An 18,041-nucleotide genomic window follows, 5' to 3' on the forward strand; every position below is an offset into this window, starting at 1 on the left:
AACTATAACAACCAATCAATCCCCTAAACCTTGTTCATGGCAGTCGACAATTGATTTCTTTAATTCTGGTTCCACTAAGACACGTGAATTCGGTTCGTTCTTTAGTCCTAGCTAAATGAGCCTAATTGAGCATTCAATTGATGATCAAACAATCAAACAAACAATATACTATAAGCATGGAAATTAAAGACATGAATCATTGAACCAAAATTACATATTCGTTAAATTGAAATACTTGCGATATTCATACTAGGCTTCATCAAGCCCTAATAAAAAGAGATTTAGCTACTCATCCTACAAGAACACCAGAAAACTAAATATGAAAAAGTCATGAACCAATAACAAGACTGAAGAGAAAAACCAAAGAAAATAATAGGAACAAAAGCTAGAGAATATGAGGCTCTATAATTCTCCCCTCTACTATTGTCGTGATTCTCCTTTATATAATAACAAAAGCTTCCCTCACATCTGGCTCTCCCATTTCTAAAGTCGTCATTTCCTTTATTGGGCGTCACATGAAGCTTAGAATTTGGAGTCCTAATTAGACTTGAACACCACACGGCAACCTTTTTAATTTGTAAAACAAGTCCTTTTTATATTGCATTAATTTGTAAAACAAGTCCCACTTGTTTTACTCGTCTTTTATTCGTTTTTCCTTCTCATTCGGATCTCTCTTCTCCTTTCTTCAGTCTTCTTTCCTTTTGCTTTGACTTTTCTAATTTCTCTTATTTCCTTCTTTTAATTTCCTTTGGTTTCCCTTTGCTTTTGCTTCTATTTTGGATGGCAAGCAGCTTCCTTTTGCATTTTCCATCTCACGTGCAAGCCAAGCCCAATTGAAAGAGTTCAATTCCTGACTTAGATCTTCATACACACCATAGACTCCAATAATTAAATTAAGCCTTCTATACCCTCTTTCTACAAAGTAACCTACAAATCAAACCAAAGATAGATTACGCAATATCCATCCTTATTTCAATAAAAGATACAAAAATAAGTGTAAACTGAGATGTAAAAATGGATAAAATATCATACGGTCAAATATCCTCACACTTAGCTTTTGCTCGTCCTCTAGTAAAATGAAAAGGAAAAACAAAAATAAGAAACCTAACTCACTTTGGCAGGAATTGCGGTGGCACTCAGCATGTGACACAAGCCTTTAAACTCCTAGGTGTCCCTAGTGAATGAGTTATAGTCTCGTGAGGATTTACCAGAATGATACCCACAAACATTTAAACTAGTCATTCCAATCACGCTCAAGCACTAAACATGTCTTTTAAGCTAGTCATTAGTTAAAGAATTTCACAAAGAATCATGCTCGAATATATATGTTTAGAATTAAGCCAATATCAACACAACATATCTCAATCGAAATAACGCATATTCAAACTCAATTTCAACTTCTCACAAGGAATACTCTCAAGATTCATTCAATTTATTGGTGGTAAAGTGTTTACACTCAATTAATCTCACGAAAACAACCCTACCATATGCTTGCTTGTCCACCCATTCTACACTGTTAAGAACACATAACTTCATGAATCAAGAGGTCTTTATTCAAGGTAGTAATGGACCAGGGGGTGAAGGTTAAAAGAAAAAAATGGTATAGAAATCACAAAAATTCCAAATAAGTAGTAGAGCTTACAAAAAGTAGGGCATATATCATCTTGTTGGCCTAGATCATCATTCTCAATATTCAATACTCCACCAATTCTTCATAACTTCAAAATTTCTTGCATTATGCACATAAAATTCTTTTTATCTTTTTTTTCAAATCAATGTCGAATCATACAAAAAAAAATTTTTTTCCTTTTTTTTCCTTTTTTGACACATTACTACACATGTGTTCGACATCACATTTATTCTCAACCAAATAAGAACTCCCCCACACTTAATTCTTTTCATCATCAAACTCAACATACTTGAATACTATCAACACCTGAAAAATCTCATAACATGCTCTACTAATCCCTTGGAATTAGGTAAATAATTGTTTTTCAGGTTAAAGGGTCAAGTAGATAAGTTTCATGTATAAAAAGATTTATTTAGGCTCACAGGGGACTTTCTAGTGGATAAATACATTAAGACATAGGCAATTTGACAATAGAGGTATCATCCTAATGCCCCAATAATATTCATGTCATCACATGTATCAATATAGTCTCAAAAAGGTTTAAAGCAAGTTCTAGAGAAACTTGTAATCATGAGAGCACACAAGAAAGAAATTCAATTGATATGCATAGGGTATCAATCATATAGGCTCAAAACTCACAAGGAAAATAATGCAAGTCTCAATCAAGTCTAAAGATGCTTCTTTCTCAATCAACATATCATGTTAATGTTGACCCATGAAAATTGTAATTCAAGCTCAATTCTTATGAAAATTCTATTTACTAACAAACTAGTTTTAGATCTAAACAATTCATGGCTCATCATCGCATTGGAAGGAACTAAAACACACAATTTTTTTTTTTTAAAAAACGAGTTATTCCCACCCCCACACTTGAAGAATGCAATGTCCTCAGTGCATGGAATAATGTAAAAAATAACACGAAGAAAAAGTACTTAGTTAGAGCAACGCAACCTGACAACGAGACACTCATAAAGTAATTCCCGTGTAGACTACAACAATGCGCAGTCGTCACAAAATCATCAATTTCTCTTTCATCTGAGCTCGGATTGATGAACCCAAAAATTCTGCGAAAACTAGACAGTCATAGCTTTCTGCACATATATGGCTTGTACACTGGTTCTCCTTGAGCTGCTCCCAGAAAATTTTTCAATCCAGCATTTCGGCACAGCTTTTTCCTTCTGCATTTGATACACAAATAATCAAAGTCAATTCAGTGTGGGATGAGTGCTCTTTTATAATAAACAAAACAAATATAGAATAAAAGGAACGAAGTTACCTAGATGGGTTGCCTCCCACCAAGCGCTTTATTTAACATCTAGGCGAGACGTAGCTCTTCAAGTAGGTAGATTAATGAACTTGGAAGCCCACTTTCAGCTCATTGGGTTGTAGCAATCGCTTTCTTCCAACCACACCTGCATCAATACCTGAAACATTACACTTTTGGCCCTCATAGTTGCACGAGCAATTGGGTCCTCAAGAAAATTGGAATATCCCTTTTCCCTTTTTCTAAAAATCGCTTGTTGGAGAATTTTATTATAGGGTTCTTTCACAATGGAGGAGAACAACATGTTAGTGGATAAAGGAAATGACTCAAAGGCTAGAGTATGCTTACCTCTCTCGTATGGAATGGCTCTATGTACATTCACAAACTCAAGCTCAATTGGATGTCCTCCTTTTTCCACAAACTCTTCTTTAATAGTAAGCACCTTCTCTATCGATTTCATACCTTGTGCTGTTTCAGGCTTGAAGGTCACCGTTTCTTCCTTGTTTGTCATTGTCAATGTTCTTTCGTACACATCAATTGTCATCCTTGTAGTCTTCATGAATGGTCACCCCAAAATCAGAGGAAGCTCTTCTCCTTGATCTTGGCAATCCCGCATATCAAGCATTAGAAAGTCAGCTGGAAAAATTAGTCCATATACCTTAACTAAAATGTCTTCTAATACTCTCTTAGGATATCGAATAGATCGATCAGCCAATTGGATGCTCACGGAGGTCTTTTTGAGCGCTCCTATATTCAAAGATTCAAAGATAGAAAGTGACATTAAATTAATTGATACACCTAAATCCAATAAAGCATGTTCAAAATTTTGATTGGCTATGCAGAAAGGTATAGTGAAACTCTCTGGATCCTTAAGCTTTGGCAGCAACTTCTTTTGTGATATGGCACTACACTCTTCAGTCAGTTGAGCAGCCTTATTCTCATCCACTTTCTTCTTTTCCTGCACAACAGAAGGTTTCACATCCTTCTTTGGGGTTGTCTATCGCACTGATGGCGTTTCTAATCTATGTCTCCTAAGACGTCCTGGAAACGGAATTGGAGGGACATAAGGTCTCACAGGTGGAGCAGATTTATCGATGTCAGACTGACCATTTGACATGGTTGTTCTTGGACTTGATATGTGACAATCTTGTTCGATATTACTGACACTTTGCTGCTCATCACAAACGATAATTGCCATGGCTTGCTCCCTATTGTTTGGATTGATCTCAGTTTGACTTGAAAATTTTTCAGCCTCCCTTCGACTCAATGCCTCTGCAATTTGACCCACCCGAGCCGCCAATTTCTGTTGACTGATAGCCAATTGCCGCACCATGTTTTCCAAAGTGGTGGTAGGTGGTTGGCTAGCTTCATTTTGAGTGTTCTTCCAAGAAAAGTTTGGATGTGCCCCAAAACCTGGGTTATAAGAGTTAGAATGAGGGTCAAACCTTGGATTCTGATAGTAGGAGTTTATCATGTTTTCTTGTTCTTGTACAAACTTAGGGAAATCCACTCCTGGAGGGCATGTTATCGTAGCATGGCCAGGAACATGACATATGGCACATAGCTCTTGTTGGATTGTTCGCCCGTTCATTGCTAGAAGTATGCCCAACTTACTAGCAATGGCATCAACCTTCGATCTTGGTGCAAAAAAGTTAGAATTATTAAGTTCATAAACACTAGCTCACTTACCTCGCATTTCCGAGTGTTGGGTTTCAATTGCTAGATTGTCAAACAAGATTTTACATTATGCTGGAGTCTTGTTCTTGATAGATCCCCCTGCATAATTATTGATTGCAGTCTTACTAGGAATTGTCAATGCCTTATTAAAAATACGCATCAATACTAATAAAGGCAAAGCATGATGAGGACACTAAGTTAAAAGATTAATAAATCCTTCCCATGCCTCAGAAAACGACTCATCAAGTTGTTGTTCAAATTGCATGATTTTATCCCTGAGGGCATCAATTTTCTGAGTTGAGAAAATTTTTTCTAAAAATTTATTCTGTACCTCAGTCCATATAGATAGTGAACCCGATCTCAATCCGTTGAGCCACTTCCTTGCTATATCCTTCAAAGTGTAGGGGAAAATCTTCATCCTCGAAGACTCCTCAGTAACCCCTGTAGTCAAAGACATGCTAGAAACCACGTTAAAAATTTCACGAAGGTGGCTAAGTGGATCTTTCAAGCTTAGATCATGAAAAGAGGGCATCATGTTAAAGTGAATGGTCTTAAGCTCGTAGTTTCTAACTGTTGTTGGAAGTACGATGCAAGATGGGGATTCCGAAATACTGGGAATGTCAAGATCACCCATCGTTTCAGCTGGAACTATTGCCATTACTTGCAACTTGAAAAATTTTAAGAGAAAAAGAAAGATAAGTACACAATTAAACTAAAACTAGTCCCCGACAATGGTGCCAAAAGCTAGATGTAACAAATTCTCGCTAGTGCACAAGAGTCTACAAATAGCATAGTGTATGAAAGTACGAGGTCAATCCTATGAAGACTAGTTAATCTAATTAATGTACCTAACTTGATGAATGATTGAGATTTGTGGAAAAAGGAAGAATGATTGATGTGAATAAAATAAAAAAACTAAGAAATAAAATTCAGATTTTGTATCCAATAAGAGAATAATACTAAGGCAATGATTTCACATAGTATTCATATCACAAGTATTTAATTAACAAACACGCAATTATGGTTCTAATTCAATGGTTAATTCTTGCTAAAATATGTTGGTTCATTTGTTCGCGGTGCCAATAAATATTATTAACAATGGATTAATTCTGTTCGGTTCGCAGTCGTTAACCCAAGGCTAATAACTCATTACGATCTAAATAATTATAACAACCAATCAATCCCCTAAACATTGTTCATGGCAGTCGACAATTGATTTCTTTAATTCCGGTTCCACTAAGACACGTGAATTTGGTTTGTTCCTTAGTCCTAGGTAAAGGAGCCTAATTGAGCATTCAAATTGGTGATCAAACAATCAAATAAACAATAGGCTATAAGCATGGAAATTAAAGACATGAATCATTGAACCAAAATTATGTGTTCATTAAATTGAAATACTTGCGATATTCATACTAGGCTACATCAAGTCCTAGCAAAAAGAGATTTCGCTACTCACGCTATAAGAATATTAGAAAACTAAATATGAAAAATTCATGAACCAAGAACAAGAACAAAGAGAAAAACTAAAGAAACGAGCAAGAACAAAAGCTAGAGAATATGAGGCTCTCCAATTCTCCCCTCTACTACTGCCGTGACTCTCCCTTTTATAATAACAAAAGCTTCCCTCACATCTGGGTCTCCTATTTCTAATTGAAGTTGTTGTTTCCTTTATTGGGCGTCACATGAAGCTTAGAATTTGGAGTCCTAATTAGACTTGAACACCACACTGCAACCTTTTTAATTTGTAAAACAAGTCCTTTTTATATTGCATAATTGGTTTCACTTGTTTGACTCGTCTTTTATTCTTTTTCCTTCTCATTCGGATCTCTCTTCTCCTTTCTTTAGAGTCTTCTTTCCTTTGCTTTGACTCTTCTAGTTTCCCTTATTTCCTTCTTTTAGTCTCCTTTGGTTTCCCTTACTTTGCTTTTGCTTTTGTTTTGGATGGCAAGCAGCTTTCTTTTGCATTTTCCATCTCACGTGCAAGCCAAGCCTCGTCTCCAATGTTAACCAATTGAGAGAGTTCAATTCCTGCCCTAGATCTTCATACACACCAATAGACTCCAATAATTAAATTAAGCCTTTTATACCACATTTCTGCAAAGTAACCTACAAATCAAACCAAAGATAAATTACGTAATATTCGTCCTTATTTTAATAAAAGATACAAAAATAAGTGTAAATTGAGGTGTAAAAATAGATAAAATATCGTACGATCACCAATAATCTTTGGTATTTGATTGAGGAAAGCTTTGTTCCTGATTCCTTGTCAAACAACCCTACTGTGCAAGAACTTAAAGATTTTAATGATCTAAAAGCTAGGAACTTTAAAGCTCTTATTTTCTCAAAATTTGCCATAGATGATAAAATCTTTCCTAGAATTATTTATACCATGGTAGCTAAGCATGCCTGGGATAAACTCAAAGAAGAGTTTCAGGGGAGTGCAAGAGTAAGGCAACAGAGTTTGTTAACTCTTAAAAGAGAATTTGAAATGCTAAAAATGAAAGATTTAGAGACCGTAGGTGATTACTCAGACAAACAAAGTGAAGTTACTAATTAGATGAAGTTACTAAGGGAAGCGGTCTCAGACTACAAGGTAGTTGAGAAGATATTGATAAGCTTACCTGATAGGTTTGAGGCTAAGCTCTCAGATATTGAAGAATCTTGTGATTTGACTATGTTCACTGTTATTGAGTTGTGTAGTAAGTTACAGGCTGAAGAGCTGAGATTTTCTAGAAAATATGAAGAGGCTTCAGAAGGTGCATGCCACATGAAGCATATGGGGAAGCAGTCACCTGGTTCTAAAGATGGTAAAAAGAAGAAATTATTTGACAAAGGTGGAAAGGGAAGTCCAAAAAGGGTTCTACTGTTGGTGATCAATCCAAGTCAAGTCAGGGCAGCTTTCCACCTTATCCTCACTGTAACAAGACTAATCATGCTGAGAAGTCCTGTTGGCAGAAGTATGGTAAGCCTCAACGTAGATTTTGTAAGAAATTGATGCATATTGAGAAGTATTGTAGAGAGAAGCAGAATCAAGGGCAGTCTGGAGGTTTTGCTAGTTCTAGTGGTTCTAGTGGTTTAAATGAGGCACATTATTCAAATGATCATAAAAATCTGGGCAGGATCATTTGTTTATGGCTGTTAGTAGTTCACATTCTACTGAGAATGATGCTTGGCTCATTGACAATGGTTGTACCAGTTATATGGCCAAGGACATCAACATGTTTTCTTCTTTGGATAGAAGTGTTAGAACAAAAGTTGTTTTGGGTAATGGAGATGTGGTGCAAGCTGAAGGCAAAGGTGTTATGGCTTTGAGTACTAAACAATGTATCAAATTCATTCCTGATGTGTTATTTATTCCTAAATTAAAAAAGAATTTGTTGAGTGTTCCACAAATGATGAAGAAAGGGTATTCATTAGATTTTAGTGATTTGAGTTGCACCATAATTTCTCCTACTGGTTGTGAGATTGCTAAGGTGGAAATGGTTGACAACTCCTTTCCATTAATTGCAAACTCTGTCAGCCATAGTGCTTATGATATACAAGCAGATAAGTCTTTGTTATGGCATAGCATGTATGACCATTGTAACTTGAAATCTTTGAAGTTAACTTGTGATCAAAATTTGGTTAGGGATTTGTTGGTTTCTTATGTCAGTGATGAGGTCTGTGCTACATGTCAGTTTGGGAAGCAACATAGACTATCATTTCCAACTAGTTCTACATGGAGAGCTAGTGAGAAGCTGCAGTTGATCCACACTGATGTGTGTGGTCCAATGTCTATTCCCTCTATTAGTCAAAACAAGTATTTTGTCCTGTTTATTGATGATCTCACCAGAATGACTTGGGTTTACTTTATTTCAGGTGAAGCTCAAGTGTTTTCTGTGTTCAAGAAGTTCAAGAGTTTGGTTGAAGCTCAAAGTGGGATGAAGATAAGAGTGTGAGGTCTGAAAATAGAAAGGAGTATACCTCAAATGAGTTTGATAAATTTTATAAAGATATGGGCATTGCCCATCAGTTGACTGTTATTTATTCCCCTAAGTAAAATGGAATGTTTAAGAGGAAGAATATAATTGTGATGGAGATGGCTAGGTTTATGCTTGCTAAAAAGAAATTGACAAAATATTTTGGACTGAAGTTGTGTATACAACTGTTTATATTCTAAACAGACTCCCTACAAGGTCTTTGCAGGAGATGACACCAATTGAAGCTTGGTTTGAGATTAAACCCTTAGGTAAGCATCTTAAGATTTTTGGTTCAATCTGTTACTCAAATGTTACTTCTGTCAAAAGGAGCAAATTGGATCAAAATGCTGATTTGGGAGTTTTCTTGGGTTATGCATCAAAATCCAAGGGTTACAGTATTTATAATCTGCAAACTGAGAAGATCACAGTGAGTAGGGATGTAATTGTGGATGAAGCAGCCTACTGGGATTGGGAGAATCAAAAAATTATGAAGTGTTCGGCGTTGCAGCAGCAGTCTGACACTAATAGTGGCAGTGATTCAGTTCCTAAAGTTCAGAATGATAATGTTATTGATGATAAAGATGATAATGAGTCATCTACCAAGAAGATGAAGTCTTTGGTAGAAGTGTGTGAGCAATGTAATGCTACCATTGCAGAACCTTCTAGTTATGCAGAAGCTGCAGAACATGAAGAGTGGAGATTAGCTATGAAGGAGGAGTTAGACATGATTGAGAAAAATTCTAAATGGAAGCTCACTCCTAGACCTAGTGACAAAAATGTTATTCGTGTAAAGTGGGTGTTTAAAACAAAACTAAATCCAGATGACTCGATGTTCAAACACAAAGCCAGGTTAGTTGTGAAAGGTTATGCACAGCAACAAGGGGTGGATTATTCTGATACATTTGCTCTTGTTGCTAGGCATGATACTGTGAGACTTTTCATTGGCCTAGCAGCTTATCATGGTTGGAAAATTTTTCATTTAGATGTCAAGTCTGCCTTTTTGAATGAGGTGCTAAATGAGGAGATATATGTTGATCAGCCTAAAGGGTATATTGCTGCTGGGAGTGAAAAGAAGGTGCTCAAGCTCAACAAGGCTCTTTATGGCCTAAAACAGGCTCCCAGAGCCTGGTATATCAAAATTGATTCTTTTTTGCTTGATCAAGGATTCAGTAGATGTAAAAATGAAGCAACCTTGTATGTTAAGAATGGTAATGACCATTTGATAGTATCTTTGTATGTGGATGACTTTCTTGTGACAGGGAGTAATCTTAATTCTATGGAGGTATTCAAAACTCAAATGAAGAATGAATTTGAGATGTTTGACATAGGTGTGATGAAGTACTTTCTTGAGATGGAAGTGCATCAGAAAAGTTCAGGTATTTTCCTTTCACAAAGGAAATATGCTTGAGACATTTTAAAAAAATTCAATATGGAGAAAAGTAAACCTGTTGCCACTCCACTTGCCTTGACTTGCAAGTTATCTCTGAATGAATTAGATCCAGATATTGATGCCAAGGAATGTAGGAGTTTTGTTGGGAGCTTATTGTACTTGACAGCTACTAGGTCCGATTTGATGTATGCAGCTAGTTTGTTGTCAAGGTTCATAAATTCTCCCAATCAAGTGCACCATGGAGCTGCCAAAAGGGTTCTGAGATACCTCAGAGGCACTATGGACATTGGAATTTATTTTATGAAGTGTGTTGGTGGTGTTCTTGAAGGTTATATGGATAGTGACTATGTTGGTAGTGCAAATGATTTCAAAAGCATAACTGGTTTTGTTTTTTCATTTGGTTCTGGTGTAGTTTCATGAAACTCCAAGAAGTAGGATATTATTGCTCAATCAATAGCAGAAGCTGAGTATGCAACTGCTGCTGCTACATCGAATCACAATATGTGGTTGAGGAAGCTTCTGACAGATTTGGGACATGATCAAGGTGATGCTACTGTGATGTGGTGTGATAGTAAGTCTGTCATTGCTATTGTTGATAATCCAGTCCAATTTGGCAAGACTAAGCACATGAATGCCAGGTTACATGCTGTTAGAGAAGCCCAGGAAGCTTGTTCTATTCAGATGGTGCATTGCAAGTCTGAAGAGCAACTAGCATATATGTTTACAAAGGCCTTGCCTAAAGGCCAGTTTGAGTTTATAAGAAAACTTCTTAGAATGTCTAGACTTAGTCTCAAGGAGGAGTTTGTTGCTTTTTGAGACTTAAGTATGCCATGTTTCTTATTCTACTTATGTTGAACTTGGTCAATGTTTGACCAAGACTTGTTTTTACTTATCTTTGTTTATGTGTAATGTTGCTGCCAGGTAAGCTAGTCTAGTCTAAGAACTAGGTTGTTGTCTCAACCTTGGCTTTATCTCTGTGTGTAAGAACATGTACGTGTGATTGAAGTTGTTGTTCTTTCTCTGTGAGGAAACAAAGATTGAACTTGTTCTGTGTTATTTTTGATTTTCTATTCAAGAACTACATCTATGTGAGGTACAAGCTGGAAGCTTTCTTGTATTCTGAAAGTGCTTCAAGTGTAGGAACTTGATCAAGATCAAGTAGAAGATAGTAACTTAGAGCTGATCTTCTGTGTGTGATTTCTACAATATTTACAACTTTGGGCTAAGCCTTATTTCTCTATTCTTGTTGCCCTTCTCTCTAGCTTGGTTTCTCACTTCAAGGTGATTCAATCCGTGAACTTAATTTTCTTGACAAGGGATTACTCTATCATTAGCTAAGGTATTCCTAACCTCATACTTGATTAAGGGCTAGAATTGTGGTAGATTGAAATTTAAAGTTTCCAAATTCAGGTTAAGAACCAATTTCTAATAGCTGTCTTGAACTCTAACTTACTATGCAGCGTAGAAATTATGGGTGCGTAGGAATATCACACGAATTTCAAGTAGTGGAGCAATTTCGAATTATGCCTTCACATTGATCTAGAGGTTTGTGTTTGCTTATTCATATAGACCAAAGATATATAGCAATGACCTTAACTTCGTACATCAACTGCTCCTACTGCTCACAGCAAATGGACTCCGGACTTTAATCTTTCCATTAGTCCATCTAATTGATCCAAACATGTCTTCATTTGAGGGTGAGGAGTCGGAAGAGAAAATCACTTGGTAAGTCTGCTTTTCACTAGTCTTTGTAAACTTCAATTTGCCTGGGATCACTTTGACGTGTAGTGCAATAGGTACATCCACACTTGTGATATAAGTTGCTTGACCTTCCTTAGCAACGTTTGTCACAGTTCTGCTAATTTTCCTGGTTTGTTTTCATGATAAATTTGAAACTGGTATTGATGGGTAGTTGATATTTGTTTGAGGTCAAGTCTTTACTCAATTCTTGCGGGCAAGTAAAATTAGCTGCAGTAGCACTTGCGATTATCTGAATTGTGGACTCATTGTATCCATAATAACATAGGAAGTTTAGATAGTCAATGGTGGTTGTCTCATAAACCAGTCCAAGATTTAATGGTCCACTAATGCTTACTTCCCCTGCACCATAATCATAAGGTGTGGCAATTGAACCCGAATGCGTGGTCATTGGTTCCTTAAGATTGTTCGTCTGAAATGCTGTAGATTGAAAAATCGAAATAGAAAACCTTCAGTGCTTAAGTTCGGCTAATTAAGGAAGTCATTCAAAAAACTAGATCCTGACCTGTTGTCATGATGGCTGATCTGATCATAGAAGGACTCCATGTGGGGTACTTAGATTTCACTGTAGCTGCAACTCCAGAAATGTGTGGACATGACATAGAAGTTCCAGAAATGATGCTGAATACCGGTTCGCCCTTTGGAGTTGGTCCCGTGTCATTGCCATTCCATGCTGCAAGTATGTCGACTCCTGGTGTCGAGATGTCAGGCTACAAAACCATCAAATAAGAATAGCTAGCTTTCAATTTTGCCCATTTTAATGCAATGTTAGGGGGTTTACCTTGAGAATGTTCCTCTGGTTACCGGAAGGACCTCAAGATGAGAAGAACGCAACTGCGGGTGCTGGCTTAAAGTTTGTTATCACGTCAGTCGCCAAAATTGTTGAGACAGGGTTTTTGCAGAAATACAGAAGTACTTGTTAGCATTAAGTTGCTTTTATGGCAATCATATACTTCAATGGTAATGGTTGCTAACCACCTTGTTGAGTTGATGTATGAAAAGACCTTGGCAGCATCTTTTGAACTGCTCAGTCGTTGGAAATGTACCATATGTGTCTGCCATCGATCTCGTCATATCATCAACCGATATTACACCAACTCCTCCCAGACTCTGCACCTCGCTACTGTCTACGTATTCACACAACACAATCCTCCCCTCCACCAAAGTTTTATTCAATGAATCCGGATAGCAGTTCCTGAACAAGTCATGTTTAATATATGAAGCCATTACTTGGAACAAACATCTTTGTATGCATTGAGGATGTGCTTATAAACTGTTAATGTTGCGTACCTTGCGTCGTAATCAGACGCACGCATTAGCCTTCTTGGCTGCCTTGCTATATATCAGAGGGTACACAGGAGATTTTTGGATGTTAGCAAAGTTTATGGCTTCACCCTGCAAGAACAAGCATATACTGATTAGAAATGATGTGATTGTAAAGATCGGGGTAGTATGTACTTGATTACCTTAATTACAGTCTTGTCACCCATGACAACATCAGACTCAAAATCCCTGTCAATGGTAGTTGTAGCAATGGTTAAGATCCAGGGTGCATCATTGACAACCGATCCTAAGGATGGTCCACCATTCCCTGCAGAGCATACCACAGTCATCCCATTCGCCACGGCGTGGAATGCTCCGATGGCAATGGCATCAATTTTAAATTCAATTGTACCAAGCAACAAAGAGAGAATATCAACACCGTCAGCTATTGCATCATCAAATGCTGCTAATATGCTGGAGCCTGCGCATCCAAAAACACTGCATACTTTATAAACAGCAATTCTTGATCCGGGTGAACCTCCTTTTGCGGTGCCATTCGCTAGGCCATGATAAGATACAGACTGGACCGCTCTCCCGGCAGCAGTCACAGCTACATGAGTGCCATGCCCATCTTCATCCCTCGGTGAGTTGGACTTTGTGGTTGGACCCTGAGGGTCATTGTAGACTCTTGCCCCAATTATCTTCCTTTATGAAATCAAGGTTTGATAGTAAAGACAAAGAAACTTGGCTTTTTATGAGTGCACAAAAGTTTTAGAGAGTTCACAGCACCCCCACCATGAGAGAAAAAGAATGTGTTATATCAGATGGATTAGAAGCAAGTTCTATTGGCTCAATGTTAAGGACAATCCAATACACAAGATTCCATCGCGGGATTTTCAGATTTGAAGGATATTGCAGGGAAAGGATGTGACTTTGTTCAAGGCGCATTACTTGAGCATAAGTTGTGATCAAGTTTAGATTCAATTATATGTAGCAGAATTGAGTACCTATTACAATTGAAATCTGGCCCTTCCATGCAGATGCCTTTCCACCGCGAAGGAATTGGAGTCATATCTGAGTCGGGCCAAATTCCTATGTTCGAAACAGTCATACTCAACCAGCTTAAACCACCGAAAGATCAAAATAGTAGCGAGGTACTAATACAATATTGATTTCCTTTTGAGAATTCACCTGAATCAAGAATGCCAATGATGGTGTCATCCGATGCATAAGAGGAAGAATTATAGTCCGAACTGAGGGTTGAATCAATCTTCATATCAGATTGATACTTCAAGAAATCCCATGAACGAGTTGTGTGCAGCTACAAGATAGGATCAGGAAAAACTGATACTACTCCTGGTCTTTGAGCTATTAAATGTGCTTCATCTGCTGATAAACGTGCTGCAAAGCCTGAGATTCCATGTCTGTAGTTGTACACTACAGCATTCCCATTCCTACACAACAAATATGGTACAATGAGCTTAACCATAGTTTTTTATTGTGCACAAATTATTATCTTTCAAACTAGGTATGATATTCACCTTTTTAACACAGAATTCAATAGTTTAACATGGTTTTCACTTGTTGCAGAACCTGCAGCTCCATGTAAACAATATAGACACCATCTTCGTCTCTTGCAGATGCTCCATTGGCTTTGAAAAATAGCACAAAAAGTAGAAAAGAAGTTAAGAAGAAAACAATGAGGCTTCTCATGTTTTACTACGTACTTATGCTCTCTCTGCTTGTACAATATATGATGGACTAAGATATAGTGGTGATATATATATATATATATATAAATAGAGATGGTAGTGGAATAATTGTGAGTCACAGTACACCCGTGGAGCTTCTCTAGTCCATCCAATGTAATGCCATTGATTGGTGGTGGTGGTGGAGGAGATGGGTGAAGATTGAAGACAAATAGTTTCTATATTCATTTAAGCACTATTTGGTTTATCTCCATATCCATGAAGAGGAATTGTTCACTAATTTGGCAATTGAAGAGGACTAGCCGGGCTTAGAATGTCAGCTGAAGAGCAATAATTTAGAGTGGTTTTGGAACAAACAAAAGTGAAAGGTCAAGTGTGCTTTTCATGTAATTTTGATTGGGGACATTCCCTATCTACATTTGGTCAATAGAAGGAGTGGGACAAAATATATGAACTTTTAAACCCAAGCATTTATAGGTCAGGTAAATGTTAGGCTCATGGTGGGTTGAAAATTCCAAAATGAAATGGCTGTCCTTCATGTGGTGAAGTGAACGAATTGGAGAACCAAATTAGCTCTAGTGAATACACTTCTCGGATGTAATTGAGGTGATATTTGACTGAAAATGTGATGATATTGATGACTTTTGGGTCTCTATACAACAGAGATTACACATAAAGAGTTAAAAATTGTGAAGTGGGTTGTGACTATAATTATATTACGAAATCAAGTCTTTGGGCTGAATACTAATTTGTTTATATTTTATGTGCATTTATGCCTCACTTATACTTGATTTTTGTCTATTTTAATTAATTAAGAATGATTTCAGCATGTTTTTCTTTAATTCTGATTTTTAGGCCATTTATTTGATGAGTCACGAAGTAGGGTTGATTGTTGATCAAGAAATCATTGGGCTGGGCCATAACCTTTTCTATGAAAGAGAGTTATTTTTGAGCTTTTGCTTGTAAATTTAGAAAACTCTATTCTTATTAGGAATTTTTTGCAAAAGACATCTTGTATTTTAAATAGGAAATGAGTCCTTAGAGTTTTAGAACTAGGAAACCCTGCATTATATAAGGCGTTGCCGGCTTCCTCTTTGAAGATGACTGAATATCTGCAGCTTTTTGACGCACGACAAGCTCGCGAGAAGAGAGATTTATATGAGTTTCCAGCTTTTTCTTTTTGTTTGGTTTTCTTGAACTATGAGATTCTTTAATTCGTTTACTACCATAATATGAGGAATTAATCCTCTTGTTAGGACTCTAAAACATTCTAGCCATAACTACTATGTAAATTTGGTTATGTTAGTTTAGAATTTCTAGTCCATGATTGAGGATCTATTTTGTTGGACCAAATATCCTACATTTTAATTTTGATGATCCAATATCATTGTGCTATTTGATTACATGTACTGTGTGATGAATTTAATTACAAAGTGATTGAATTTGAAAATTGTTTTTATTGAAAGGGTTTAAACCTACTTGTGAACTCACTTATCATTTTTGTATTAAATAAATTTTGGTTAAGCTAAAATTTTACAGAGACAATATCTACATCATAATGAACATTTTTGAAGAAGAAATGGATGAGAAATTTTGACATTTACTCACTGAAAAGTTGTGTCCTAGTTGCTGTTTGAGTTTGGTGTTTAATTGTCTTAAACTGAATAATTATGTGACTCAATGACATTTGATTGAGCTGGAAACTTACTTGTACATTAGTCTATATGTATTATGATATTCTATGATTATATTTTAATTTTTAACCTCAACTAACTTATGGTTCAAGCATGAAACTCAAATGAGTTTACAAGCAAATTTTCAGGAAAGTTGAGAGGGACTTCATCAAGAGTTCAATAAAAAATGTTTCGTTACATATGCAAGACGTGTGATCCATATTAAAGAGGAGGATTCAGTTTCCATGAGAAAATTTTTGACTTGGTGATATTTTACAGATTAAATACAAAAGGTTTACTTTCCTTGCTTATTGTCCGAAATCATGGAGAGTTGGAGGTCAATCTCATAAAGGAAATCTTCTGCTTGTGCTGCCAAATTACAGAGACTAAATAGAAAGATAGTTGGCCAGCATTTGTGTTGAGCAGCAAAACAGCACCATAGACTTTTACTCCTTTAGGTCAAGTTTAGGTGGGACACTTGAGCGCTCTTTTCTTTACTTTGTACTATTCTTTATTTAGTTTATTCTTTAGGATATCTTGTAAAGATATATACTTGTTGTACAACATTATATGGTCAATTCAAATACAACAAAGTTCTTCATCTCTTCAGTTTTCTCTGCTAGAGTTGCTTTGTTTACATGGTATCGAAGCCGGTTACGTTCTAACTCCACATCTTTTTCTTGATTTTTATCATGGCTACTGAACTTGGTGCTATCACCACTGCCATTAGGGCCACTTCTTCTGCTGGAACCGTTGGTGTTGCTAGCAACTCTCTTGATGATCCACTTATTGTGACCATGGCATACTATGCTGTCAACAAACTGGTCTCTCTTGTCTTCACGGGAGATGACACTTATCATACTTGGAGTCGTACTATCTTTACGGCTCTTGAAGCACGCAACAAGCAGAGCTTGGTTGATGTCACACTCTCTGATATTGTAGTGACAGATTCACGTCACACTAGGTGATTGATTATTACACTAAATAGAAGAGTTACAGTGATGAACTTCTCTATTATAATGTCATTCCAGCTTGCAGCTGTGGAGTTCGTGCAACATTGGAGTTGTACCAACAAAAGGAGTATACTATGTTATTCTTGATGGGATTAAATGAGTCCTTCTCCAATGTGAGGAGTCAAGTGTTGTCCATGGATCCTTTGCCTTCCATCAACAAAGTACTTTCGATGGTACTCCATGTTGAGAGACAACTCACTGCCACTCAACCCATTTATAACAGTCTAGCACCTCTTGACTTTTCGGCCGTGACAATTAACTTGGGTAGGACAACTAAAATTGGCAAAGGTTCCACCTCTGGTTCATCTGGACGATGTGAAAACTTATCCTGCAAGTACTTCACAAGCAAGGTCATACCATTGACAAGTGTTATAAAATGAATGGGTATCCTCCTAGCCTTCCAAAGGGTCAACAAAGTTTTGGAAATCATCCCCAAACTGAGAAGAATTACTCCGTGAATCAAGTTTTGGGTGAGCCAGAACAGGTTTCTCTCAAAATATGCAGATGCCTCTTGATCTATGCAATTAGCTCATGAACCTCCTCAAGATGAATCCTTCATTGTCTCAGTCGCAAGACAATAGCCCCTTTACCCCATCTTTCAGTGCATCTTCAGGTAGTCTTTTGAATGCCAATTCGAATATGTCCTCATCTCAGCCATTGCAGGCAATGTTTGCACATGTTCATCTATACCCACTTCTTTAGGAA

The 18,041-nt window shown here is 36.9% G+C and overlaps 1 protein-coding gene, 1 non-coding gene and 1 pseudogene across 2 annotated transcripts; 1 reads left to right on the forward strand and 2 right to left on the reverse strand.

The window, feature by feature from the left end:
* Positions 1 to 3,459: 3,459 nt before the first annotated feature.
* Positions 3,460 to 4,485, reverse strand: LOC120008735. The gene is made up of 2 exons (XM_038859113.1): positions 3,970 to 4,485; positions 3,460 to 3,852 (listed from the first exon to the last, which is right to left on the reverse strand). The coding sequence occupies exons 1-2, from the start codon at positions 4,483 to 4,485 to the stop codon at positions 3,460 to 3,462; spliced, it is 909 nt and encodes a 302-aa protein (XP_038715041.1).
* A 262-nt stretch (positions 4,486 to 4,747) lies between these two features.
* Positions 4,748 to 4,854, forward strand: LOC120009981. The gene has a single exon (XR_005470778.1). It is a non-coding gene; the product is annotated as a small nucleolar RNA R71 (small nucleolar RNA).
* A 6,671-nt stretch (positions 4,855 to 11,525) lies between these two features.
* LOC120008736 lies at positions 11,526 to 16,250 on the reverse strand (annotated as a pseudogene).
* Between the last annotated feature and the right edge of the window lie 1,791 nt (positions 16,251 to 18,041).

Source organism: Tripterygium wilfordii, chromosome 11 (assembly GCF_013401445.1).
Source record: "Tripterygium wilfordii isolate XIE 37 chromosome 11, ASM1340144v1, whole genome shotgun sequence".
Lineage (NCBI taxonomy): Eukaryota > Viridiplantae > Streptophyta > Magnoliopsida > Celastrales > Celastraceae > Tripterygium > Tripterygium wilfordii.

What these genes read in the sequence shown, in the direction of transcription:
- LOC120008735 (XM_038859113.1), bottom strand. Translation starts at nt 4,485, where the DNA reads ATGAACGGGCGAACAATCCAACAAGAGCTATGTGCCATATGTCATGTT. An exon ending in TCGATAAATCTGCTCCACCT is followed by an intron (nt 3,853 to 3,969) that starts GTGAGACCTTAT and finishes TCTGTTGTGCAG; the next exon opens with GAAAAGAAGAAAGTGGATGA.